General features: G+C 34.1%; 1 protein-coding gene across 1 annotated transcript; it reads right to left on the reverse strand.

Annotated features, from left to right (window-relative positions):
• Nucleotides 1-8,747: 8,747 nt before the first annotated feature.
• Nucleotides 8,748-26,215, reverse strand: LOC133191091 (uncharacterized). Its single transcript, XM_061326778.1, has 9 exons — nucleotides 26,153-26,215; nucleotides 23,770-23,987; nucleotides 23,125-23,329; nucleotides 22,533-22,727; nucleotides 18,719-18,826; nucleotides 18,037-18,240; nucleotides 14,619-14,760; nucleotides 11,960-12,126; nucleotides 8,748-11,618 (listed from the first exon to the last, which is right to left on the reverse strand). Exons 2-9 carry the CDS (start codon nucleotides 23,983-23,985, stop codon nucleotides 11,512-11,514), a joined length of 1,344 nt encoding a protein of 447 aa, XP_061182762.1. The 5' UTR covers nucleotides 23,986-23,987; nucleotides 26,153-26,215; the 3' UTR covers nucleotides 8,748-11,511.
• Between the last annotated feature and the right edge of the window lie 1,781 nt (nucleotides 26,216-27,996).

Here is a 27,996-nt window from a genome sequence, read left to right on the forward strand (position 1 = left end):
AATTTTAGTTTCATCATTTATGGAAGGAAGAACAATGTGCATGAACAATCTGATGTTTTTTTTTAAGTTTTAGCATCCTGTAGAACATTCATTTTAATTCTGTATCACATCATGAATAACCATGTATTGTATAACACATTAGAAAAAAGCTCTGTACACAACTTACAAAATAAAAACTTACAGAACCAGTATTGTGTATTGTATCATTTGACAAGTTAAACATCTACAACAGAGTGGACACCATGAAATGTATGGCGATAAGGAACAGTATTCAAGCTCAAAGTCCATTAAAACAATACAAATCGGGAGCAAAGCAAACACGGAACTCCAAAAAGTTCAGAGGTAGGATTAGGTTCCATGGAGGAGTGAGCATCCCCTGTCGACCAGTCACACCGACCGTTTGCTCCTTGTCATGATCGGGAAATAATGGAAAAATCCGTCGACAATTCAGTGTGTAAATAATGGCCTAACAATTAGTATGAAAAACGTCAGTCATCATTTGACTTAATGATAAATTGTACTTGCTGACAAGGTCAATGTATCGACCATAGAACTTACAAATGACGACTTTAAACGAGACTGCTGATATTCTTGTTTCATCAACTTGTTTGTCAATAACTTACTTCGTTTTAGAAATTGTTCATACGTAGAGCATGCTCTTGCAGTGAGAGATATAAACCCCATATGCAGGTGATGAAGGTATATTGCTGCATAAGTAGGGGAAGTTGACAATTGAAAAGTTAAAGTCATCACGTTTATCATAAAGCTTTGTTGTTAGATTACCATTAACGTCTTTTTTAAGTAAAATATCCAAATATGAAACAGATGTGTCAGACTCTGTGGTATCTTTTATTTCAAGCTCAGCAGGACATATCGTATCGACATACGAATGGAAATAACCATTGTTAATTGACAGTATATATACTAAATGTCGAGTTGAAGGCCACAGCAAGTGCTTTCTTCTTTTCACGTACATGATTTTGAACAAATTCTGCTTCATATGAATACAAAAATAGGTCTGATAATAACGGGGCGCAATTGGTACCCATGGGAATTCCAATAGATTGTTGGAAGACCTGGTCTCCAAAAACCACATAATATTGTCAATCAGAAACTCAAACATCTTTTTGATATCAACTTCAGAGTATCTGTTTGTATAATCAGAATGTTTTAACAAAATAATTTTGCAAATGACCAATGACAAGGTAAGTAAATTTACGAGTTCCATTTTTATTGAAAAAGCAGCTGTCAATGATATCAAAAAGCCTGGACTTTAATTCATCGTGGGGAATGGTTGTATATAAAGTTGAAAAGTCGTTAGTTTTTATGTTGTTAATTTTGGTAAAATATTGTGATTTCAAATTTTCCAAAAGGTCTTGGAATTTTTATGTTTCCACATCTGATTTACACCACCTCTCGAATATATTGTTGCACAGTACTCCTGAAGTTTCTCCTTCACTACTGTTACTATTTTAGTGAGGAGTAAAGAAAGAGGCTTGGTAAAACATTTACCGGAACCCGCTATGTATCTTTGTTTGTAAGGACTTTCATGAAGTTTCGGAATCCAATATAGATATAGTAATTCAAATTCATATTGGTTGTTGGGAATGTTAAAAATATTCAAAACTGACACATGATTTTGAAGAATTTGGATTCTTTGATTTTTTTTAAAAAAAATCCAAATTTGGATTTGGATTGGATTCTCTATATCTGTCCATCGTCGGCAGGTAATTTGACTTAAGCCTTATTCTATACAATCTACGCTCGTAATGCACATGGTTTGGAAAAATAGGCTAACCATTGAAGAACACTTCTGCTGCTGTATAAAGTTCCCAAAAGTATGCTCTTCAACACCCAACAAATATAATTAAAAAAAAATATAAAAAATGAAGTAAAAATAAATAAATAAGAACTGCGTGAGAAACAGTGAATTAAAACCTTGCATAGAATTCTGTTAATTATTCCATAATTCATTCACAGATTTAATGATTCTCGTTGAAGCTTATAATGATTCGGCTATCTGCAAATCGGTTTAGTGTGTCGCACAAGCAGAGAAATTTAAATGCATATAGGCTTTATACGAGAACTTCCAAACCAAGATTGGAAAAAAGATATTAAATTATATTTGTCCATGCTGAGTCAAAAGGACATGCATGTGCAATTGTTTCAGCTTTGTAAGCTGAATAAATTATTGTGTCTTCATATAGCCTTAAAAAATGTGATGGCAATAATATGTGAACAATATAGTACATTGTTATGGTTTTTTTTCACCCTCAAACTATGTCGCTCGAATAACATACCAGAGCAATTTCGGTATTACATTATTTCAGTGTAGCTGTCTGGTATCGATGTCAAGAATATCTTAAGATATACCTTTAAAGAAGTCGCAATATTTGCTTTTTAAAATTGCATTTCTTAACAGAGAACTTAGAGTCTTATTTATTACTTCTTAAGAAAAGCACAACTTTTCCAGAGATAAATATATGGACATTATGATCATTATTACTTAAAATTTTGTAATCTGATTTGCGAACATGGAAGTCTTCAAGTTGAATATTATTTATAATGCATTTCTTTAAGGTGTTTCTTTACGCATTATGTAAGCTTCTGAGCTATCATTCGCTCTATTCGTTCATTTTTCGTTCTTTCTGGCTGCTGATTTGAAAACAAACGAGAGTTGTCCCGGAATTCCGTAGACTGAGCTCATATCTTTTATAGAAATTAATATACCCTTAAAACATTTCTGGGTGGATAAAGTGTAGCTTCGGAGGATAAATATAAAGTTTTAACAATAGTTACTTTCATTCGTATGTCGACACGATATATCCCAGTGATATTGAAATAAAAGATACCACAGAGTCTGACACATCTGTTTCATATTTGGATATTTTACTAGAAAAAAACGTTAATGGTAATCTAACAACAAAGCTTTATGATAAACGTGATGACTTTAACTTTTCAATCGTCAACTTCCCTTACTTATGCAGCAATATACCCTTATCACCTGCATATGGGGTGTATATCTCTCAGTTGATTCGATACGCAAGGGCATGCTCTACATATGAACAATTTCTAAAATGAGGTAAGTCACTGAAAAACAAATTGATGAAACAAGAATATCAACAGTCTCGTTTTAAATCATCATTTCGTATGTTCTACGGTCGATACAATGACCTTGTCAGCAAATACCATCTAGTCATATGCTGACTGACGTATACATACTAATTGTTAGGCCATTATTTACACACTGAATTGTCGACGGATTTTTCGGCGGTGTGATCGGTCAGCAGGGGATGCTCACTCCTCTATGGGACCTGATCCCACCTCTGATGTTTTTGGAGTTCCGTGTTTGCTCTGCTCCCGATTTGTATTGTTTTAATGGACTTTGAGGCTGAACACTGTTCGTTATCTCCATTATTTCATTTTAACTACTGAACATGTATCTCTGCTGGTGGACAGTTTGTCCCCGAGGATACTTGTCGTTCGGTACTTATTCATGCATGATAAGTATACACAACATAACGACAGGATACTGACAGACGCGTCGCCCAGTATAAAAAGGCGTCACTCTTTTGAATCTATAAGGGACACAGACTCTAAGAGTTCAATTGCTGTCCCTCGGATTATCCTTAGGGATATTATACATATGTCATATGTGCAGTCTTCAGGTTCCAAGTTTTGGTATAGAACTAATAGTTCTTAAAAATATTTGAAGGAATGTAAATTTTCTATTAGTGATATATTTGACGATTCCTTTTCCGATCCCATGTGTTCTATTTCAAAATGTTCTGTCAAAAACTGTAAAACCTGGTATATTTTGATTACTAGGTCTTCGTTTTCTAGTAATTTTACTGGACAAAATTGGGAAAATCCGAATTGCAAATCTTTTAATGTTGTCTATGGAATAGACTGTACCCTTTGTTGGCTTATTTATGTTGGTGAAACCAAGGGTTCACTTAATAACAGAATATCGGGGCATAGATTTCAAATTAACAACTGGGGCCAGCAGAGTCCATACAATTTGAAATCACAAAATTTTACCAAAATCAGTAACATAAAAACTTACTTAAAGTCCAGGCTTTTTGGCATCATTGACAGATACTTTTTCAATAAAAATGGAACTCACAAATTTACTTACCTTGTCATTGGTCATTTGCAAAATTATTTTGCTAAAAACATTCTGATTGTACACAGAAGTACTCTAAAGATGGTATGAAAAAGATGCTTGAGTTTCTGATTGACAATACCTATGTGGTTTTTGGAGACGAGGTCTTCCAACAATCTGTTGGAATTCCCATGGGTACCAACTGCGCCCCCTTATTAACAGACCTATTTTTGTATTCATATGAAGCAGAATTTATTCAAAATCTTACGTATTATCAATTAACAACAGTTATTTCCATTCATACGTCGACACGATATATCCCAGTGAGCTTGAAATAAAAGATACCACAGAGTCTGACACATCTGTTTCATATTTGGATATTTTACTAGAAAAAACGTTAGTGTTAATCTAACAACAAAGCTTTATGGTAAACGTAATGACATTAACTTTTTAATCGCAACTTCCCCTACGTATGCAGCAATATACCCTTATCACCTGCATATGATGTGTATATCTCTCAGTTGATTCGATACGCAAGAGCATGCTCTATATATGAACAATGCATAAAACGAGGTAAGTTACTGACAAACAAGTTGATGAAACAAGAATATAACAGTCTCGTTTAATGTCATCATTTCGTAAGTTCTACGGTCGATACAATGACCTTGTCAGCAAATACAGTCTATCATTAAGTCATATGCTGCTGACGTTTTTTATACTTATTGTTAGGCCATTATTTACACACTGAATTGTCGACGGATTTTTCCATTATTTCCCGATCATGACAAGGAGCACACGGCGGGTGTGACTGATCGGCAGGGGATGCTCACTCCTCCATGGGACCTGATCCTACCTCTGAGATTTTTGGAGTTCCGTGTTTGCTTTGCTCCCGATTTGTATTGTTTTAATGGACTTTGAGCTTGAATACTGTTCCTTATCTCCATATTTCATTAGGAGTGTTCCGTGGTGACAAACATGTTGACTTTAAAATAAAGTAACATGAATTCCATTTAATCAAATGGAATGAAACTTCACACATCGACAAAATGAATCTTTGCACTTGAAAATGTGCTGATCATAAATCTTGTTAAAATAATATGATGAAGAGTGATATTGTCTACATATTTTTTGAATGACCCTCGTATCCTCAAGTTCATTTTCCTGATTTTATCTACAAGTTTACGAATTCTCTTTTCTCCTTTTATTTACAATATTACAAAGAATTGTTTTAAATTCTGATTTTAGTTACACGTTAATGAACAGTTCGCTTTTCTGATTTTACCTACAAGTTTACAAAGAGTTCGCATTTTCTTATTTTATCTACAAGTTTACAAAGAGTTCGCTTTTCTGATTGAAAATGAAAAAAAAAAATTGACCTATGTCTTGTGCAAATTTCAATCAAATAATCAGATAACATTTATATGGATATATGTACATGCATAAAGACTTTACAGAAAGAATTGGAAATAAAGTTCTTGACCTTTAAATAAGAATTGCCTCGTTCAAAAAGGAGACAAAGATATATAAAAACCCTTTTCACTGGAACCATTGGATCAGTTTTTACATACATTTAAGCTTCATTATTTAAGATCGTTTCAAATCCAGTATGAATGCAGTTCTTATCTTACCGTGCACGTCCAGTGCGGAACATTTTTATTTGCATTGGGACGTCCTCGAAAATGTCATTGCTCCAAATTAAGGCCGTAAAAGAAAAGAATATATTGTGTTCAACCAAAAAAAAAAAAAAGAAAAAAAAAAAAAAAAAGAAAAAAGAAAAAAAAAAGATCCTTCTTGAACTCTAAACTTGTGCTCTACCAACTGAGGTAGAACTTGGTTTCTGACGAACAAAACTACTGACAAATACAATTGTACATGGATTTCCCTCTTTCAATTTTTTGATATTTGAAGAAAACAACCCAAGTTCATCACTGGCAAGTTTACATCCCCATAGGAACCCGAGATGGGGTATGTGCCCCAAATAATTTTGCCACTATATACTGTACAATTTAGTAAGAAAGGAAGCCTGCTTAAGATTGTGCCTCCACAATAATGAAGCCTAAGGACCTTTTTTCAATACTTTTTTGTTTCTCCTAAAGGAATTTTTGTTAGGTTGTGCCTCCAAACTAAATTTGTTAGGTTGTGCCCCCTCCCCCAAACTGAAATTGCAGCGCACAGTATGTATCACCGGCCCATTTTATGGGTCTGAATCAGGCACGGCACTAAATTTAACAAGGAAAAGAAAGTAGAAAGTGCGATCGACAAGACCAGGATTCTAATCCTGGTACCCAGCACTCTGTCTATGTGCTCTATCAACTGAACTACCTGGTAAATGGTAGTCAAACCTGCTGGTTGCAGGTACATGCAAAGAAAATCTTTCAGCCAGTCATAAGACACATACAGGTACAAGTTTATAAGAAAGCACCTGTTAGCTAGCATGTTTTTTTTTTTGAAATTCCACGTCTAGTCTGCTATTTTTTACAAAATGAAATGGCCAAAAGGACACCATTGAATTTATAGACACAACAAATACTAGTAGAACAAAGCAGATAAAGGATGCCAGGAACTACAGAAAAATTTACCTATGCTTTTCAACGAGACAGGCTTACAAAAGTAGCTTTCATATATAGTAAAATACACGAAGAAAATGCTGGGGTGTTTTGATAAAAAGAAATTCAAATTATGTCCCCTCTAATACATGTATGTCTAAAATCCCTTGCTATCAGTGTAGAATCTACATTATATTTCGATAATGCATGTAGATGTAGTTGAGGGGAACATTGTCAACAAGGTGCAGCAAAGGTTGACAATGGTTTTCGAGGAGTGAAAATTTTCAATGTTACCCTCAACTACATGTACATGCAACATCAAAAGATAATAATATTAAAGATTCGACTCTGATAGCAACAGGGTAGTTACATTGCTAATTTTTCAATATTTCTCTCAATGAAAACCTAATAAGAAATTATTAGAAAAATGTAAAAATTGACCATTGAAAATGTTCTCAAAAACTTTACAGTAACAAAACTTCATGAATATTTCTAATTTTTTAAAGATTATATTGAACTGACAAGTTATATTTTTACCAAATTATGTATCTTGGCCGAACATGAAGTTGTTTAACTAAAGAGATCACGTTTTTAGTGAGAGAGGCACCTATTTAAGCAAATATATTTGGATTTGGAAGAAAATAATCGTTTGTGTTTTTCATCCTTAAACAGTCATATACAAACTTGTAAATAGTACTATAAATGGTATCTCCTTCCTTGTCTGTTGGATATAAATAAGCTTATAAGGTTCATTATTCCTTTGTTCACTCATAAAAAATTTTGATTTTCCTAAAGTGACCTTATTTTATATACGTTAAAAAGCACACTATTTCAGAGGAAAGAAGATTGACGAACAAGGCGAGCAAAATACGTATTGTTCGAGAAAAGTGAACAATTAAATCTCAATTATGTCCATTTTTTCTTTGATATTTATTTAACATTAACGTATACTTTATGTAAAATTTCCACAAATCGCAACAATCTCACAAAGATTGAAGTTATTCCTCTACAAAATAGCATACATAATCAAAGAGGGCAAAAATGATCAATTCTTGTACTAAAACGCAGTTTTTCCATGCGAGTGGGTCTTCCCTCCATTTTTTTTTTTGAAAGATTATACTCATAGTATGCGTAAAAATATACATTTTTAGGTTAACATGAAACATGGAGCAAAGACCCACTTAACCTTAAAAAATACACTTTTATGACACATTCTTGTTAGTCTCGAATGGAAAATTGATATTCAGATTATTTATTGCATAGGTTCGAACACCAAGAATACCTGTTTTTTTTTAATCATAGAATGATTTCTGCAGAGAGAATTTTCCGCAGTTTCGTTTGTCATGATCTCATACCTTTCAATGATAAAAATTTTACTCTAAAAACTTAATTCACTGAAACTGACTTTTATACATTTGAAACTATAAGCATTTTTCATGCCTTATTCGCCCATTCCCTTTGACAGAAATCGCTGTAGTCAGCTCAATCACCCTCCAATATCAATTGAAAGACGTGGAGATAATAAGAAATAGGAAAAAATTCCATCAAGAAATTACTATTAATAAAGTTTTACTCTCAGCAGCTTAGTTATAGCCTCCCACTGTTTAAATCAGGAATACTTTTTTTTCTGTAACATGTTTAAAAATACCTCAGGAAAAAATGCAAATATATTAGCAAAATTGTAAAGTGGGTTGGGGGTGGTCTGATCTTTGGATGAGAGAACTTGAATATCAGCAGCAGAGTTGAATTTAAGTGATGTATGCTGTGCTGATGCTGTATTTTTTTTCATCTTCTAGATATTTTTTTTTCTTGGGGATAACTTTTACTAAATATTATCATATAACAAATGAAATGGGGCTGTTATACTGTGCACTGAAATTTTATAGCAAACTACATCTGGATTCATACAGGTACTCCTTCAAATTATTCAATACTGTGAAGAAAAGCATAACAGAATTTAAAATCATTGGTCTTGTTCATTGCATACCTTTAACTTAGATGTAAGTGCTATGTAGTTCTATCAACATTGGAATGTAAGAATATCACAGGCAATGATTAGGTAAAAAATATGGCAAAAATAAACAATAAAACAAATCTCATAATTATATTTTTCTTTGCACTTGCCAAAATCAATATAAACAACATATGTAAAACATATTAAGATTAACTACTAAGCATATATGTATCATGTTTCAAATAAAATATGTACATGCTCATCATATGTATGTAACATGTTGAAAAAAAAAGTCAACCTTCACGTGTCAGATACGTGAAAAAATACTCATATAACTCATTATTATGAAAATGTCCAGTTGTTTTAATTTCTCATTTTTTAATATTATACTTTAGAAGCATATATTTGTTGTTACAATTATACATGTTTACACTTTAACAATCAGGAATCCGCTTTTTATGAAGAAACCCTTCTATACAAAATTGATATAGAACTAATAAATTTCAAAATACATACATTTTGATATAATGTGAATAAGTTTATATAAAATTTACAGACGCCTACAAAACAAGAGGCCCAAGGGCCTTGAATCACTCTTCCGATAAACTGTACAACCTATCACTTCTATTTGAAGCCTCTAAGTATCCTGTATATTTAGATAAACCCTTGAAATTCCAATTCACACTCTAAGAACCCAGGATGATTCTAAGCCAATTAGTACCTGAGAGTTGGTCATGGTACACTTGTCACTCTCTGAGGACCCATCAACTAAGTTGGATGATTCTAAGCCAATTAATACCTAAAATATTTTTTTTAAAAATTATAACCACAAAATTTTATAAGTAGTATAGGTCAAAGTGACCTACTTTTCAGTTGTTGTACTCCGAAGACCCAAGGTACATCGACTGACAAAGTTTGATGATTCTAAGCCAATTAGTACCCAAAATATTTAATTAAAGCCATAAATTTTCAAAAGTAGGTCAAGGTGACCTACTTTTTAGATGACGTACTTTGAGGACCCAAGATACATCAACTGACAAAGTTTGATGATCATAGGCCTTAAATTGTTCAAAATATGCCTCTAAATCATTTTGAAAAAGAATGGCCGCAAAATTTAAAAAGTAGGTCACCATGACCTACTTTTCAGTCAACATGATATGAGGTCCTTAGATGCATCAACTGACAAGATTTGATGATCCTAGTCCTTATAGTAAGCAAAATATCAACATTTTAATAAAATGTAATTTTTGGTCAACTGTGAAGTGACCTTGAGACCACGCCCTTTGCCCCAGGGTAAATCCCCGTGCAAATTTTAATCTACAGCATATCCTCATCCTTTTGTGTAAGTTTGGTGATAATTTGCCAAGTGGTTCTTGAGAAGAAGATTTTTTAGCAACCAGTACTTTTGTTTCTATTTTCCTAATTATCTCCCCTTATTTAAGGTTCACAACCCTAGTTTTAGTACAAACGGGAGCCCTTGGGCCAAGGATACCCTGTGACAAATTTGACAATAATTGACCAAGGGGTTCTTGAGTTATGGTCCATATTCTAAAAAGTTTACGCACACCACACAAATGGCCATAGCATTAGCTCTTTGAGCCTTTGGCTCAGAAGAGCTAAAAATGAACGATAAATCTCTTTGAGCCTTTTAATAATCAATATATACATTGAATTGAATAATCATCAAACAAACATTTATATTCATTAATCATCTCAAAATAATAGGTCAAGGGAATAATGAATACACAAATGTGTTCTAGGTAAAACTTGTTTAATTACACCACTGGTTCCACAGAAATTTGCCAGATTTGGACAACATTCAGGAAAAGACATTATTTTTAACAACTGAATTTCCTGACTGGGACTAAAAGTTTTCCTCATAATATCCAAATTTTAAAATACACAACGTCCAGATTAGACAAGTTTTACAGTTCAGGTTCTTTTATGCATTGGTTGAACTGACAAGCAACATGAACTGACATGCAACAAATCACAAGAAAATTAATAAGTAAGAATTTTTAAAAATAAAATCCTATAAAATAATTATGCGTAAAAGATAAATCCTGTATCTCATGGTTCCATGTTATCAAACTGCTGCACCCTTAGCCAGGATTATACAGCGGTCATCATACTGTGTATACCACAAGTACAGATCTACCACTCAGTACCTTAAAAAAGCCAGTAAGTATGAACCTAGGCTTCAGTATTGTACTGTACCATCCACTGCCTCAATATTGTACTGTACCATCCACTAAGTACTAACTGAAGCCTCAGTTGAAAATGTGTTGAATTTTCATATATCTAAAAGTTTACATTTTGTGGAAGACATGGATTTGTGGGTCTCTATATGCCATGAAAACAACAAAAGTTTAACCCCAACGAAAATAAATGATTTCACAGTAATACTGTAAATGTACTTTTTTCTACAGGTCATAATTCTGCAGAATCACTATTTCTGTTCAATCTGCAGGTAAAAAATTACAAGGATGTCTTGGATTGCCATTTATATCTCCAATGCACTACAAGTATGCTGTGACAAAATACCGTTGAAAGTTTGTGACCGGGGAACATAGCAAAAAATTAATCTAACGTGGAAAAAAGTACACCTACAGTACTTGTAAACATATTCCGGGGAACATAGCAAAGATTAATTTAACGTGGAAAAAAGTACACCTACGGTACTTGTAAACTTATTCCTTCAATCTTGAATACATTTCCATTTTATATGTGTAAATTTGCCAGAAATCATGTTCTACTGAATGGAAACAATACCCCATGAGAAAAAAGGAGGACACATCAATGTTCGTCAGAAATGTTTAAAATCGTACTGAGAAACAAACAGTTAACTGGGCCATGGTATAAAGGAGAAACGGGAGCCTCTGTATCCTCTACACCACGACCCCCTGTCAGCTGGAGCCCATCCCTGCTGTACAACCATAACAGTGACTGTCTGTCTGTATGTGTACACCCTCCAACTCACGGGCAGACAAAATATCAAACACTGTCATGGAATCTGAAAAGAGTGCAGACATCTAAACACCAGTATTTCTTTGACTAAATCACCCAATCATTACTACATGAAGCAAAAAGCAAAACATCTGGCTGTTTAATTTTGTCATTTCTTTATGTACATATACAACACTGCACAATTAAAGAATTTATAGAACATAACAGTCTATATTTCTAAAGAATTTAAAACAAACCTCTTGAATAATAAGATTTCTAAACAATCTTTCTTCAATTAATCTTAAGAGCTGAAAAGACATATCTGGCAAAGATGTGATTTTCATACTTTAAAGAAAGTGAAAGAAAACAGATGTTGTGAGGGGGAAAGGATGGGGGTAGGTGGGTTACCTTTAGTATTGTCCTTGGTGATTCCCATTTCCAGCTGTTGGTTAAAATCGCAGTCATAAATTTTCCCATTCCAATTGACATTTATCAGATTGCGACACATCAGCTTGTCTAAAGTGTGGATGTTATAGTTCCTGACCAGTAGCTCCATATAACTCTCTAGCTCATTTCTAAAATACAAAATATAATATCAAAGTTCTGGACCAGCAGCTCCATATAACTCTCTAGCTCATTTCTAAAATACAAAATATAATATCAAAGTTCTGGACCAGCAGCTCCATATAACTCTCTAGCTCATTTCTAAAATACAAAATATAATATCAAAGTTCTGGACCAGCAGCTCCATATAACTCTCTAGCTCATTTCTAAAATACAAATATAATATCAAAGTTCTGGACCAGCAGCTCCATATAACTCTCTAGCTCATTTCTAAAATACAAAATATAATATCAAAGTTCTGGACCAGCAGCTCCACATAACTCTCTAGCTCATTTCTAAAATACAAAATATAATATCAAAGTTCTGGACCAGCAGCTCCATATAACTCTCTAGCTCATTTCTAAAATACAAAATATAATATCAAAGTTCTGGACCAGCAGCTCCATATAACTCTCTAGATCATTTCTAAAATACAAATATAATATCAAAGTTCTGGACCAGCAGCTCCATATAACTCTCTAGATCATTTCTAAAATACAAATATAATATCAAAGTTCTGGACCAGCAGCTCCATATAACTCTCTAGCTCATTTCTAAAATACAAATATAATATCAAAGTTCTGGACCAGCAGCTCCATATAACTCTCTAGCTCATTTCTAAAATACAAAATATAATATCAAAGTTCTGGACCAGCAGCTCCACATAACTCTCTAGCTCATTTCTAAAATACAAAATATAATATCAAAGTTCTGGACCAGCAGCTCCACATAACTCTCTAGCTCATTTCTAAAATACAAATATAATATCAAAGTTCTGGACCAGCAGCTCCATATAACTCTCTAGCTCATTTCTAAAATACAAAATATAATATCAAAGTTCTGGACCAGCAGCTCCATATAACTCTCTAGCTCATTTCTAAAATACAAATATAATATCAAAGTTCTGGACCAGCAGCTCCATATAACTCTCTAGCTCATTTCTAAAATACAAATATAATATCAAAGTTCTGGACCAGCAGCTTCATATAACTCTCTAGCTCATTTCTAAAATACAAATATAATATCAAAGTTCTGGACCAGCAGCTCCACATAACTCTCTAGCTCATTTTTAAAATACAAAATATAATATCAAAGTTCTGGACCAGCAGCTCCATATAACTCTCCAGCTCATTTCTAAAATATAATATTCTTACACCACTTCTTCTAAAACATCTATTTTCAAATAGATATTTTATAAGAATCTAAAGATCTATATCTTTGATACAGTCTGTCAATCTTAATTTTATGATACAAATACTGCCAATCCTTTAGTTACCTTTGATAAAGCATCCTCATATTTGACACATAAAATATTTTGAAATTTTATGATACATTTGGTTTTGATACTAAAACCTTGTAACTAATTTTAAAAGTCATTTTTTGATGTGATAATGCTTATACCAGTCAGGGGTGATACTGAAATCCGTCATTTTTCATGTTTTTAAAATGACGATTTTTAGTCATAAAATAAAATTTTTATTATGACTTAAACTCGTCATTTTTAAGAAAATGACGAAAAACAGTCATAAAAATTTAGAGTGTTTCTAGAATACCGAGTTACCTCTCTTTGAAAAATGTTAGATCCACCAACCGAAAAAAGGACAAAAAACATCGTAAACAAACTTCATTTCTCTAATACAGTTGACTACAATACTGGTTATGTCGACAGTACAAATTTCCCAAGCAAAAATAAGAGTGGAAGAGTTATTTGTCAATTTATTTGCATTAAATAGGAAAGAAGACGAAAATGACGATATGCCGTCTTTTTTCAAAATGGAGGGTCTGGGCGCACTAAAATATCTCGCTTGTTTTACGGGGCGCACTACTTTTTTATGGCTTTAACTTTTTGTCAAGACTTTTCTCTACAAGTACGTATTCTTCCAGACGGTGTACTATATGTTTTTATAGGTTTAAAAGCCATGTAAAAATGGCGAATTAGTTCTACCAAAATTCGACATTTTACCGCTAAATAATAACTTTCACCTTCCATGTTGATGTTCTAACGCACGTGGTCGGCAGTAATTAGTGACCCGGATGAAATGAAACTTGCGTAAACACTCTTCTTTCAGCGGTGAATTCAAATTTCGCTTTTATGTAACCAGGATAGAAGAATAAAGTTGAAAAAGAATATATGACGATAGTAAGTCATACTGACAAAAATGACGAAAATACGTAGTTAGTAAATATGACGATTATCCATCATTTTTCAGAAATGACGGATTTCAGTCTCACCCCTGACTGTATACAGTAAAACGAGGTTACATCGAACATGCTTATATTAAATGCACATTCATAGCCAAGTAATTTTCATTTCTTGTTTAAAAGCCTATTATGAAATTATCAGATATAGTGAATAAATTCTATAATGAATCAAATTTGTTTGTCCCTTACACTTCACTATTGGCATGTTTTACTGTACATGTAATAACTTAATCCTCTAAACAAGAAGTGAATTAATCTTTACCTTCGATAGAGGAAGTCCGCAAAACGTTTGATTGGCATGTTGGTAATTGTGAAGAGCTGGTTAAACTTAATTCCGAAGAACTCCATCAGTTCTTGGCGGTATTTATCCTCCAGCGGTCCCTGGGGTGGGGGCAGGAAGGCACCTGTTGTGAATTATAACTGGCTGATCAGCATCGGTTGACATATTCTCAAACAAGTTATCATATTGGTGTTTGTTTAACAAAGGAATCATTAATTTCTATATGGGTGATATTCCAACTCCTATGTCCATTACATGATAAATAACACAAGATATTTTAAAGTTGCTGAAAAATAAAATGATTCGGAATATTTTTCTAATTTAAAATGGTGATCACAGCCCTTTCAGTAAGGTTTGACATTTATGCAAAAGATTTTCCTTCTTCCAAATTTAAAATGAATTAAATCAAGGGACTTTTGTACAGGTCTATTTGGGCATATACATGCACTTACTGTAATTTAAGGTTATCTCCAACCTCCTATGACATCATAAGTTATTGCGATAGTTTTCATTAAAACTTGGGTGACAATAAAAAATATTTCTTTTGTAGAAATGTTTCACAATGTGTACAATGAAAAAATAGTGCTTCGTAAAAGAATAAAGGAAATTAATACTTTTTCATAATAAATCAAGTCTTTAAAAAAGTGGTGCAAAGGGCAATAACTAACATGTTTCTCCTTTTATTGTATTTTCTCGTATTATATATTGACATTCATATTTACATGTATATTTATTAATAAAGTAGCAATTATTTGAATTTTTTTTGTATTACATTTATTTTATATGAACCTGTTTTTATGCATTTTTAAAAATCCTGTAAGTGCATGTTTACCAATATATATTTTTGTTTGCTTATGTTTGTTAACTAATCCTCTAAGATTGAAGTCTGTCAAGCAAAGGGTTCTGAAGATATTGAGCAGACAATATCTACCTATGTCTGGAGTGGTTTAACCCTTGACCTTTGACTTGTGACCTTAATAGGGGTCATCAACTCCTTATGTGGAACCAGTGCACGAAGTTTGATGTCTGTCAAGAAAAGGGTTCTCAAGATATTGAGAGGACAACACCTTAATTGGTCTATTGTCCAAGTCATACTGACTGAAAGGTGCAAATCAATATGTCCCCTTTTTTCAAGGGGGCATAATAAAATGAATAATTTTTTTATTCAAAATACTGTTTACAGATATGCACAACAGATCTACTGATCTGTCAGTAAAATTTGACATTTATGCAGAAAATTTTCCATCTTCAAAATTTAAACGTATTGAGCATTGTAACCGCAAATGATTAGATGACACTTTGGACAACAAAACAACAAGTAAAGATTAAACAAAAAGTCTGTGAGCCAGTGCTCACTAGTAATACCCCCGCTTTGATGTGAATGTACACAAGTTAAGTTATGGACAGACGCACGAATAAACAGGAAGTTGACATCGGATTTGTACAAAAATGATTCCCACCATATGGCATGCCTAAACAAAGAATTTGCTAAAATTTCAAGCATCTGCAATCAGTAGTTGCTGAGAAAACTGCAACCAAAATTTGTTATGTATGGTACGGACAGACGCATGGATAAACAGGAAGTTGACATCGGATTCGTACAAAAATTAATCACACCATATGGCATGCCTAAACAAAGAGTATGCTAAAATTTCAAGCATCTGCAATCAGTAGTTGCTGAGAAAACTGCGACCAAAATTTGTTATGTATTGTACAGACAGATGCACGGATAAACAGGAAGTTGACATCGGATTCGTACAAAAATGATTCCCACCATATGGCATGCCTAAACAAAGAATGTGTTAAAATTTCAAGCATCTGCAATCAGTAGTTGCTGAGAAAACTGCGACCAAAATTTGTTATGTATGGTACGGACAGACGCATGGATAAACAGGAAGTTGACATCGGATTCGTACAAAAATTAATCCCACCATATGGCATGCCTAAACAAAGAATGTGTTAAAATTTCAAGCATCTGCAATCAGTAGTTGCTGAGAAAACTGCGACCAAAATTTGTTATGTATCATACGGACAGATGCATGGATAAACAGGAAGTTGACAAGGGATTTGTACAAAAATGATTCCACCATATGGCATGCCTCAACAAAGTGTGTGCTAAAATTTCAAGCATCTGCGATGAGTAGTTGCTGAGAAAACTGTGACGAAAATTTTGTTACGGACAGACAGACAGACACACACAGACGGACAGACAGACACACAAGGGTAAAACAGTATACCCCCCTCTCCTTCGGAGCGGGGGTATAAAAATAATTTCATTCTGACACTACTCTGTTTCTCAATTTAAAACAACTTTTGTGCTCATCATTCGGGCTGCGGGGCATGTCCTCATTGTAATTTAATAAAACTTGGAGCCAAATAGAAATATTTCTTTTTCTTTTTTTTTTTTTTATAGATGTTTTACAATCCTTACTATGAAAAAATATGGTTTAGTAAAAAAAAAAAAAAAAGGTGCAAAGGGAAATAACTCTCACTTGTGTTTCTTCATTCATTGTTTTGTTTTCTCTGACATCCATAATTATTTATATTTATCAATAAAGTAACAATAGATTTAGATATTAAACTTATATTTTCTGAACCTGTTTTTATGCATTTTAGTAATGTTACAAGTGTTCGCCAAAATGTGTGATATGGTTATATGTGTCTGACATCTTAACAAAGGTGGCAACCTATAAATTTTCTGTGTTTATTAAAAATATATTCAGAGAAAATCATTGCAGTTTTCTGCTTTGAACCAATGAAAGTGTGAAGGCCAGTGGAGACACAATGTTTCATATATAATTGAACAAGATTTATTATCACTCAAGCACCTTCATTAATCATGCATTATTTAACAGAGGTTTTGAACTGAAAAAGGTGAAAATTCAATATATTTGGATGTGTTGAAACTAGAAAATATTTACTTGGCCAATGCACTTTCATTGCATAGAAATGGCCTGTCTAGTACTAAAAACAAAATACTTTTGTATATCACCAGGGACCTATACACTAATTGTATATAGGTCCCTGATTTTACAAATACATGTAACTGTATTGTTGATATATTTGTACCAAATTCAACTATATATCTTGAAATTCTAAATATTATAAAATGTGTAGCTTTGAATATGACCCTCATTAAATGTTCCACAATGAATTTCTTGTTTGCAAATGTATTTTGGAAAAAAATCTTTCCATTAGCTTTTTCTAATACCCTTGCATGCACGAGATTTTTTTCTGTGATAAGAAACACCATATCTTTAAGTGGAATGTTTTAGGTTCCCAAAGTCTTACTACATAATCCATAAGCTGTCCTTTGAAGGATATTTTGAAGAAAAAGTCAATTGTATGTATTACAACATCCCCATGTGCTACATAAAAAAGAATTCGCCAGACCACTTACCAAGAGGATTGTAGACTAGGTCCAGCTTTAGACCCGAGCCCTCTTCTCCATACCCGAGGGAGTTAAACTTGATCAGAGCTTGTATGCTCCTATCAAACACTCCCTTTCCCCTCTGTTGGTTAACATTCTTAGCTGTGTAACAGGGTAGGGAAGCTACAATATTCACTTGGTGATCCTTCATAAACTCTGCAGTGTCCTCCTGTCCTGTAAAATAATGAAACTGGCTCAAAAATTAATTAAAAGAACTGTTATTTGTGTTGTAGTATATGTATGATTTTACTTACTTATGTATTATCCAGATTCAAAAAAATAAACAAAAATGCTCAGAGAGAGAGAGAAAGAGAGAAAGATTACACTCTTAATTTATATATTTGTGTCATAGAGCCTCAGACTGATTAACAACCCAGAAAAGGAGGTCACTCTAATTATTTACCTGGTTCTGTGTGTACGGTGAGGTTACTCCTTATTAGTCCCCTACCGGTGAAACCAGAGGGGACTAAAGGTTTCCTCTGAGTCTGTCCGTCCGTCTGTCTGTCCCTCTGTCTGTCTGTCAGTCTGTCCCACTTGGTTTTCCGCACTTTTTTCCTAAACGCTTGCAGATATTGAGCTGATTTTTTTGTATGTGAGTGTATCTTGATGAGTTACAGATCAAGTTTGCATGGTGAGGTTACACCTTATTTACCTGGTTCTGTGTGTACAGTGAGGTTACTCCGTACAATAATCTTCTTCCCGAGTTTTCGGCCTCCACTAACCAGATATCTAAACTGATCTAACAGCTCCGGGGCACCTCCTACAACACACACATGTACAGTGTACTATGTATTTCAAATAGCATGATTAATGGCAAAAACATTTTCAAAATTCTTCTTTGCAACTTTCAGTGTTTTCAATAGAAGAAAATAAATTTGAAATAGGAGGAAACCAATCATGGCGAGAGGTCTGGAAACAAAAATTAGCATTTTGACTCATTTTTCTTACCTCTCAGGTCAACAAAATGTTAAGTAAATAATTTATTCAAAAATTTAAGAACTTTTAAACACAGAGTATCAAAATACATGTATTCTACTAAAATATATGAATGACGAAAATCTCACAGCTGGCAAAATTTCTTGTACAGGTGGTTAATTCTGCCAGTTGATGTTTCCTTAAGAAGATCCAAATGGAAGGATTTTTCTTTATATTCAAACTGATTACCTTTTATTTCTGTGTTGTATTTTACCTGTGATATTTAGTGTGTGGATAGAGGGACTATTTTGGATATTCAGGATGACTACCCTTTATTTCTGTGTTGTTTCTTTTACCTGTGATATTTAGTGTGTGGATAGAGGGACTACTTTGGATATTCAGGATGACTATCCTTTATTTCTGTGTTGTATTTTACCTTTGATATTTAGTGTGTGGATAGAGGGACTACTTTGGATATTCCGAATGACTACCATTTATTTCTGTGTTGTATTTTACCTGTGAGTTTTAGTGTGTGGATAGAGGGACTACTTTGGATATTCAGGATGACTACCCTTTATTTCTGTGTTGTTTCTTTTACCTGTGATATTTAGTGTGTGGATAGAGGGACTACTTTGGATATTCAGGATGACTATCCTTTATTTCTGTGTTGTATTTTACCTTTGATATTTAGTGTGTGGATAGAGGGACTACTTTGGATATTCCGAATGACTACCATTTATTTCTGTGTTGTATTTTACCTGTGAGTTTTAGTGTGTGGATAGAGGGACTACTTTGGATATTCAGGATGACTACCCTTTATGTCTGTGTTGTTTCTTTTACCTGTGATATTTAGTGTGTGGATAGAGGGACTACTTTGGATATATTCATTTCCCTTTATATCTGTGTTGTGTTTTTCCTGTGAGATTTAGTGCATGGATAGAGGGACTACTTTGGATATTCAGACTGACTATCCTTTATTTCTGTGTTGTATTCTACCTTTGAGATCCAGTGTGTGGATGGAGGGACTATTTTGGATATTCAGGCTGATTACCCTTTATTTCTGTGTTGTATTCTACCTGTGAGATCCAGTGTGTGGATGGAGGGACTATTTTGGATATTCAGAATGACTACCCTTTATTTCTGTGTTGTGTTTTACCTGCGAGATTTAGTGTGTGGATAGAGGGACTACTTTGGATATTCACAATGACTACCCCTTACGTCCTTGTGGTATTTTACCTGTGATATTTAGTGTGTGGATGGAGGGACTATTTTGGATATTCAGGCTGATTACCCTTTATTTCTGTGTTGTATTCTACCCAGGGCTCGAAATAATTGATGGCCCGCTGGTCTGGGTCCAGTGGATTTTCAATCTGGGCTAGTACATTGCAGAGGGCATGTGCCCTTTGGGTCAGCATTTTTTTTTATGCATAATAAAAGTCATTCACAGTAGGGCTAGTTAACTTGCCAGTGTTGTATGTCCCAACTTCTACTGTTTCTTGTTTTGTTAAGTTGTACTTCTAAGTATCACAATATAAAAACAAGAGGCCCATGGGCCACATCGCTCACCTGAGCACATTGGCTAGGAAAAAAAGCAAAAATCAGTACAGTATTGAAAAGTTTACAGGGAGGGGGGTGTTGAATTTTAAACTACCTGATGATGCTTTCATATCAATATAACAAATGGCTTTGTTGTTCTTGAGCAGCAGATTTTTTTCCCATATATTCATTTGTAAAAATTTGATCCCCCATTGTGTCCCCACCCTACCCCCGGGGGCCCTCATTTGAACAAATTTCATTCTACACTACCGAAAGATGCCTCCATATCAATTTGACTAATCATGGCTTTTCTGTTCTTGAGAAAAAGACTTTTTCCTATATATTCCTCTGTAAACTTTGATCACCCATTGTGGCCCCAACCTATCCCCGGGGTAATGATTTGAACAAACTTGAATCTTCACTATCTGAGGATGCTTCCATATAAATATGACCAATCATGGCTTTACTGTTCTTAAGAAGAAGATTTTTAAAGATATTTTCCTATATATTTCTATGTAAAACTTTGATCCCCCATTGTGGCCCCACCCTACCCCCGGGGGTTATTATTTGAACAAATTTGAATCTTCACTACCTGAGGATGCTTCCATATAAATATGACCAATCATGGCTTTACTGTTTTTAGAGATATTTTCCTATATATTTCTATGTAAAACTTTGATCCCCCATTGTGGCCCCACCCTACCCCAGGGGGTTATGATTTGAACAAATTTGAATCTTCACTACCTGAGGATGCTTCCATATAAATATGATCAATCATGGCTTTACTGTTTTTAAGAAAAGATTTTTAGAGATATTTTCCTATATATTTCTATGTAAAACTTGGATCCCCCATTGTGGCCCCACCCTACCCCCGGGGGTCATGATTTGAACAAACTACAATCTACACTACCTGAGGATGCTTCCATATAAATATGACCAATCCTGGCTTTGCTGTTCTTAAGAAGAAGATTTTTAAAGATATTTTCCTATATATATCTATGTAAAACTTGGATCCCCCATTGTGGCCCCACCCTACCCCCGGGGGTCATGATTTGAACAAACTACAATCTACACTACCTGAGGATGCTTCCACAAAAATATGACCAATCATGGCTTTGCTGTTCTTAAGAAGATTTTTAAAGGTTTTTTTCTATATATTTCTATGTAAAACTTGGATCCACCATTGTGGCCCCACCCTCCCCCTGGGGGTCATGATTTGAACAAATTTGAATCTACACTACCTGAGGATGCTTCCATAAAAATATGACCAATCATGGCTTTGCTGTTCTTAAGAAGAAGATTTTTAAAGATATTTTCCTATATATTTCTATGTAAAACTTGGATCCCTCATTGTGGCCCCACCCTACCCCCGGGGGTCATGATTTGAACAAACTTGAATCTACACTACCTGAGGATGTTTCCATATAAATATGACCAATCTTGGCTTTACTGTTCTTAAGAAGAAGATTTTTAAAGATATTTTCCTATATATTTCTATGTAAAACTTGGATCCCCCATTGTGGCCCCACCCTACCCCCGGGGGTCATGATTTGAACAAACTTGAATCTACACTACCTGAGGATGTTTCCACATAAGATTCATCTTTCCTGGCCCAGTGGTTCTTGAGAAGAAGATTTTTAAATGATGCCATTATTTTTTCACTAATTCCTAATTATCTCCCCTTGAAAGAGGGCTTGGCCCTTCATTTGAATAAACTTGAATCCCCTTTACCCAAGGATGCTTTGTGGCAAGTTTGGTTGAATTTGGCCCAGTGGTTCTTGAGAAGATGAAAATGTGAAAAGTTTACAACAACAACAACAACGCCAACGACGACAGACAACGGAGAAAATTTTGATCAGAAAAGCTCACTTGAGCCTTTGGCTCAGGTGAGCTAAAAAATATTACTATTATTATTATGGTTTTGGGCCAGTCTTTTTAAAATCTACTGGCCCAGTGGGACAGTGAAAGTACTAAGCTGACCAGTAAACAAAAATAATTATTTCTAGCCCTGCTACCTGTGAGATCCAGGGTATGGATGGAGGGACTATTCTTGAGGATATTCAGACATCTTTCAGCGACTTCATGGCTCATCATTTCTTTACGGCGTGGTGAAGACTCTACATGACAGTGGTTACATGCCTGGTTACAATACAGTCCTATATTGGCCTGCAGGACCTCTATTGTCTTTTTATTTAATGCATCCTCAGTGTCTGAAATATGAACATTTCTTAAGCACTGAATAAAATGGACTAAAAAACAAATATACAAATTTTTGCATTCCTCAATTGTTAAGTATCAATGTTTTTACTCCTAAAATTAACAGTTACACAGAAGGTGTTTCAGCATTATTCCTGGTCAATGTTCCTAAAGTTTCAAGAATTTTTCCCATTGTTAATATGATTTATTTGCATAAATTTTCCCATTCAAAATAGAAAACAAGTAAAATAGCACTTATAGTTAGTATAAAATTACTTGGTAGCCTAAAATCTGAAATAAAATTTACACACTTTAAAGTTGAGTACATCATCAAACAGAATACATGTAACAGAGAAATGATGGATTCTTCTGTGTTATTTAAATGAAAAAAAGAAGAAAACTTCAAAATACCAATATGTTGTGCATCATTTTCTGCCCTTTTCAGCTTCCAGTAATCCTCAAAGTCTGGAACATTCAGATTTGTCAGTGCTCTCTGTCTGCGCTTTCTTTCCTCTTTTGTCAATTTTTTGGTCCCCATTTCTTTAATTTTTGCGGCTGTCAATTTGAAGTCTTCGTCTTCCTCCATGGCTTTCAACGTCTCTGGTATAAGTGAACCCTAATAAATAAGTCAGAGTTAAATATAACATACTGATAAAAATAAACCACATAAGATGTTGTCCTGTCTTCTAATGTCAAAATGAGTGGTTTTTTGCCTATACTTATGACTGCTGTCAGATAAAAAACAAAAAGCATGTTGATAAATTAAAATCTGCATGCTCTTTCTTAGGGTTATTAATCATGTATCTGCACATGGTTTATACAGTTTAAAAAAATGGCATGTTTAACAATTTATTCTCATTTAAATCCTCAATTTTTTTGCTCTCTAGATTAACACATGTCCATTGCTGAAATGCTTTTAGTGATCTTTTCCCACAAGTTAGCATTTTTTGATACTTGAATTCATATATAAAAGAGATCATAATTATGTATAATTTCAAGATAATGTCAAATAAAATACTCATTTGTACATGCTAGTATTTAGAGCTGAAAACAAACCTTGGTTCTTTCTGCTAGAGTCTGGAGCCCCTCCCATTTTGGTGTGGGTGGAGGCTTTTTCGGTCGTGTCAGACGGTGACTGTTAATGTCAACAGATGTATTATAGTCAGGCAGGTGGACATCTTTGTAGTGACTTCCTAGCCTTGAACTACACAGGCGGAATGAGCGTCCACAGATACGTTGGCAATGGTAACAGAGAGGTTTTAGATTAAGCATGCCTGAAAATATGTATAAGGTGCTTGTTGATAATGAATTACAAATGAGATAAAAATCGATTTCTTTTTTTTTTTTATACTTTGACTACAATGAAGGCATCAAGTTTGACTGGTCTATTTCACCCCTAACCCCCCCCCCCCCCCATTTATCTTGTAAACAAATTATCTGACTCATCATTCTTGTTGTTGTGTATGTGCATCTAAGTGCAGGGTAATAAACCCTATTTGAACAAAGTGTATCTATCAGTGGATAGATGCATCATCTCACATGACTATAAATTAATTCCAAAGATCAGATTTTACCAATGAAAAATAAAAGATTTTATCAGTTTAATATTGCAACTGTGCAAATATTTGTTTTAACATGTTTAAATCTCCAGTTAAAACATGATAAATGTAAAATATAAGTCCTCTCTCCAGCATTGTGTTGCACTTTTATGAATCATTTAAATCTGCAAATTCAAATTTTTTTAATATAAAAAGTACTGAATATTCACTTGTCATTGGTAATTAAGTTTTACCTAAATTGGGAAAGAAGAGCAATTTTTTAAATTGGGACAGGGTCCTTTTACCTGTCCTATATGCAATGGATAGTTAAACCCTGTAAGATGTGGGTTAAATTACATAGATGAAATTTATTCACTACTTTAAGCATGTTAAGTAACATATACAATGGAAATGTATATCTATGAGACATCATATGATGTCACAGTCTTGACCTTCCAAATATTGTGTGGTTTGTTTTTTGTACTCAAGAAAGGGTGATCATGTGACCAACTTCATGTCATCAAAAATTGAAAGTAAATTTCGTTAGTATTGTCATTTAAGTAAACACATTGGCAAATGTAAACAGGGAACAGATTATAGAAATGAGTTATCCTTCCTAATCTGGGTGCAATAAAAACAAAATCGACCAAGGACAAGTGGATGTCTGATAATCTGCTTTCTCCCAGGTGATGAGTAAAATATTTGGTGTGATAATTTCCTTCTGTTCATATCTGGTGATAATGTCATAAAAATGAGAAAAAAAATGCTTTCAGATTTGACAAAAGACACAGGTCTAGACTCTGAATGAAGGTTGTATGTTCGTTCGCCCTAAAACTTGTTCGCCCTTGACGCCGTTCGCCCTATTTCCCGTTCGCCCAGAGTTCGATCGCCCTAAAACTTGTTCGCACAGGGTCCGTTCGCCTTATTTATATTGCAGGAAGTTGAATAATGAACCAATGGATTTTTTAAATAAATTGTATGTACATTGGTACATAAATTGCACACGGGAGACAACAGACGTATCGGCAGACCAACAGAAATTAACGTCTCAGTCCTTTAATTGTTTCCAAAACATAACGCAGACTGTACGATCCCCTAAATTACAGTGACATTATTAAGTATAATTAAATCAATTATAAGCATGTAAAGAGCATAAATATCAAATTTGAATTATTTAATTAAGATTACGGTAAATAAAAAAAATACTGTAACAACATTTGAAAACAAAACACCAAGTCGTAAAATATTGAATAAAATTAATAATAAATGTTAATATTTACTATATACTGTATATATAATAGGGCGAACGAGATATAGGGCGAACAAGAATAATGGCGAACGGACCCTGCGCGAACGGACTCATGCGAACAGGTAGATAGGGCGAACGAACCTGATACCCTGAATAAATAAATACACTGGTCATATGACATGATATGTATATATCAGACACAGTTTGAGAAGCCAAAGAAATCTAAGACAAGCTTTAATCTTTTTTATTACTTGGCAAAAAACAAGCTTTTGTAAGGGGCGAGTAAAAGATCATGGGGACAATTGAGTATGATCCCCTGGGACGAGCGGTCATTGAAATTCTTTTCACCCTGCTTATCTTTGCTGTTAGGTTGGATTATTTCCCTGAGTCAAAGACCGCTGTCACATAATCAAGCAAATTTCACTTCATATTTACGATGGGATGGGGATAAAATAATGAAAATTGACATTTGACCTTATAATCCTTCATTTTATTTTTAGGACGAAGTGCTAGGCCTAACAAACATGCCTCAAGACACGCGAAAATATTATGTAAACAGAGAAAATCTCCGTTTGTTTTGTTGACATTGTTTTATTGCTATCAAACATTACCCGCCTCATAAACTTGTGTTTTTTGTCATTCATATTCTCACCTTTTAAATCCCTTCAAATGAAACTTTACACCCCTTGCAAATAGACATGCAGTCCATGTCCCACAAACCGAGCTTTGATCGGAAGTTCTCGGGAATTTTCAACCAGGAAAGTATGGAGCGTTCAAAGCATCATAAAGTAGGTTATAAATTTACAATAATTTGTGGTTTTATTTTTCGTTCTTTTTTATGAAAGAAAAAAATATAGCCTAACATACAATGTATAAATACCAATGATTTTACGGAGTAGATATATTTTTCTTTTAAGATTTTCCACTCCAAACTGTATAGAATGTAACAAACAGACTTTAAAAAATGATTATCTTAAGCATATTCAATTATTTTTTTTAACTTGAAAATATTTGAAGTCATTGGAATGATTTAAAAAAAAAAAGTGGGCCTGGTCTTTCACAAACATCAGTTCTTCCTAAGTTAAATGCTATATATCACATATAAATATATTTCTGTAAATTAATGTTATTAAATGTTAATCATGTCATTTATAATTAGATACAGTATCTCAGAAACAATTCACTTTTGTTTTATTCATGTAAATCAAAGTTAAAAATTCATGCCAGGCCATCTTTAAAAAACTGTTTGGTTGCCCTCTCCCGAACGACTGGCTAAAAATGACTCAAATTTTTTTAATCCCCAGGAAGCATTTTTTTTATGCACTCTGGAAAAATAGATTTTGAAAAATCAACATTAAATTTAAATTTTCTGAGAAAAAAAATTCTCACCTACCTATACCGACCCAATTTTTTCATCCTGAGTCGAGAGAGGGCAAACAAACATAGTTAATTTTAAGTTGGCCCCAGGTCATTTTAATTAAATAAAAAAAAATAGATGTGTTGTAACGCCACGAATGCCCCCGCAGGCAGCCAAAATTTCAAATGCAATGTCAACCTTATACATACATGTACATCCCTACAAAAGTTAGAGAGCGGAAACTGATTTTTTAAAAAATAATATTCTCAATTCAAGAGGGATAACTCTGTCAGAAATCATCGAACCACAACTATAAATTCAAACTTGACCTGTATTTTCTGGTAAAAGACCTGCATATGCAATTCCAGCCTTTTAAATACATCTCTACAAAAGCAAGAGAGCGGAAACTGAAAATTTCTTATTTTTTCTAAGTTCAAGAGGGATAACTCTGTCAAAAATCATCGGGCCATGACCAAATTCATACTCGACCTACATATTCCTATGACGTATCCATATTGAGTTGAATGTGTGCAACTGTTGCCGAGATAATGAACGGAAAGTCGATGATGACGGAATGACAGAATAACGGAACAGGGTACAGTCCCTGAAACGTTCTACTTTCCCATTTTTCCGTTCGCTAACCGTTCGTTCACCGTTCGTTCAGCGTGCGTTCACCGTTCGTTCACCGTGCGTTCACCGTTCGCTCTCCGTTCACAGTTTTGCATTCACCGTTCACCGTGCGCTCGCGTTCACCGTTCACAAAGCGTTCAGCGTTCGCTCTTCGTTCCGTTCACTTTGCGTTCACCTTGCGTTCAGCGTTCACCTATCGTTCAGTTTTCATTGTCATTCGGAACTCCGAAGTGAAAGGACTTATCTTTTTGTAGGGAAGGAGTTACAGGTTTCTTAATTTAATAACTAACATATCGTGTTTGAAGAATCATTATTTCATGTTGAAAAATATATTTTTATTATTCTAACTTAGCTGTTAGGTTATTTATTAAATTACTGGAAAGTAAATGTTGTTATAAGCACATTCTGTACCTATGTAGAACGATGCTGAAATATTAAATTTAACTAAGGGCAATGTGCAAATACTTCAAGCACTGCAACATTTTGTTGTTTTGTTAAAGACGACAAAT

The sequence above is a fragment of the Saccostrea echinata genome, unplaced genomic scaffold (assembly GCF_033153115.1).
Source record: "Saccostrea echinata isolate AGI-Se365-2 ecotype Australia unplaced genomic scaffold, CSIRO_AGI_Sech_v1 ptg000023l, whole genome shotgun sequence".
In the NCBI taxonomy this organism is placed as follows: Eukaryota; Metazoa; Mollusca; class Bivalvia; order Ostreida; family Ostreidae; genus Saccostrea; species Saccostrea echinata.

Coding starts and splice junctions, on each gene's coding strand:
- LOC133191091 (XM_061326778.1), bottom strand. CDS start 23,985: ATGCTTAATCTAAAACCTCTCTGTTACCATTGCCAACGTATCTGTGGA. Junction 18,827..22,532: donor CCATACCCTGGATCTCACAG/GTAGCAGGGCTA, acceptor TGTGTGTTGTAG/GAGGTGCCCCGGAGCTGTTA. Junction 18,241..18,718: donor CACTGTACACACAGAACCAG/GTAAATAAGGTG, acceptor ATTATTTTACAG/GACAGGAGGACACTGCAGAG.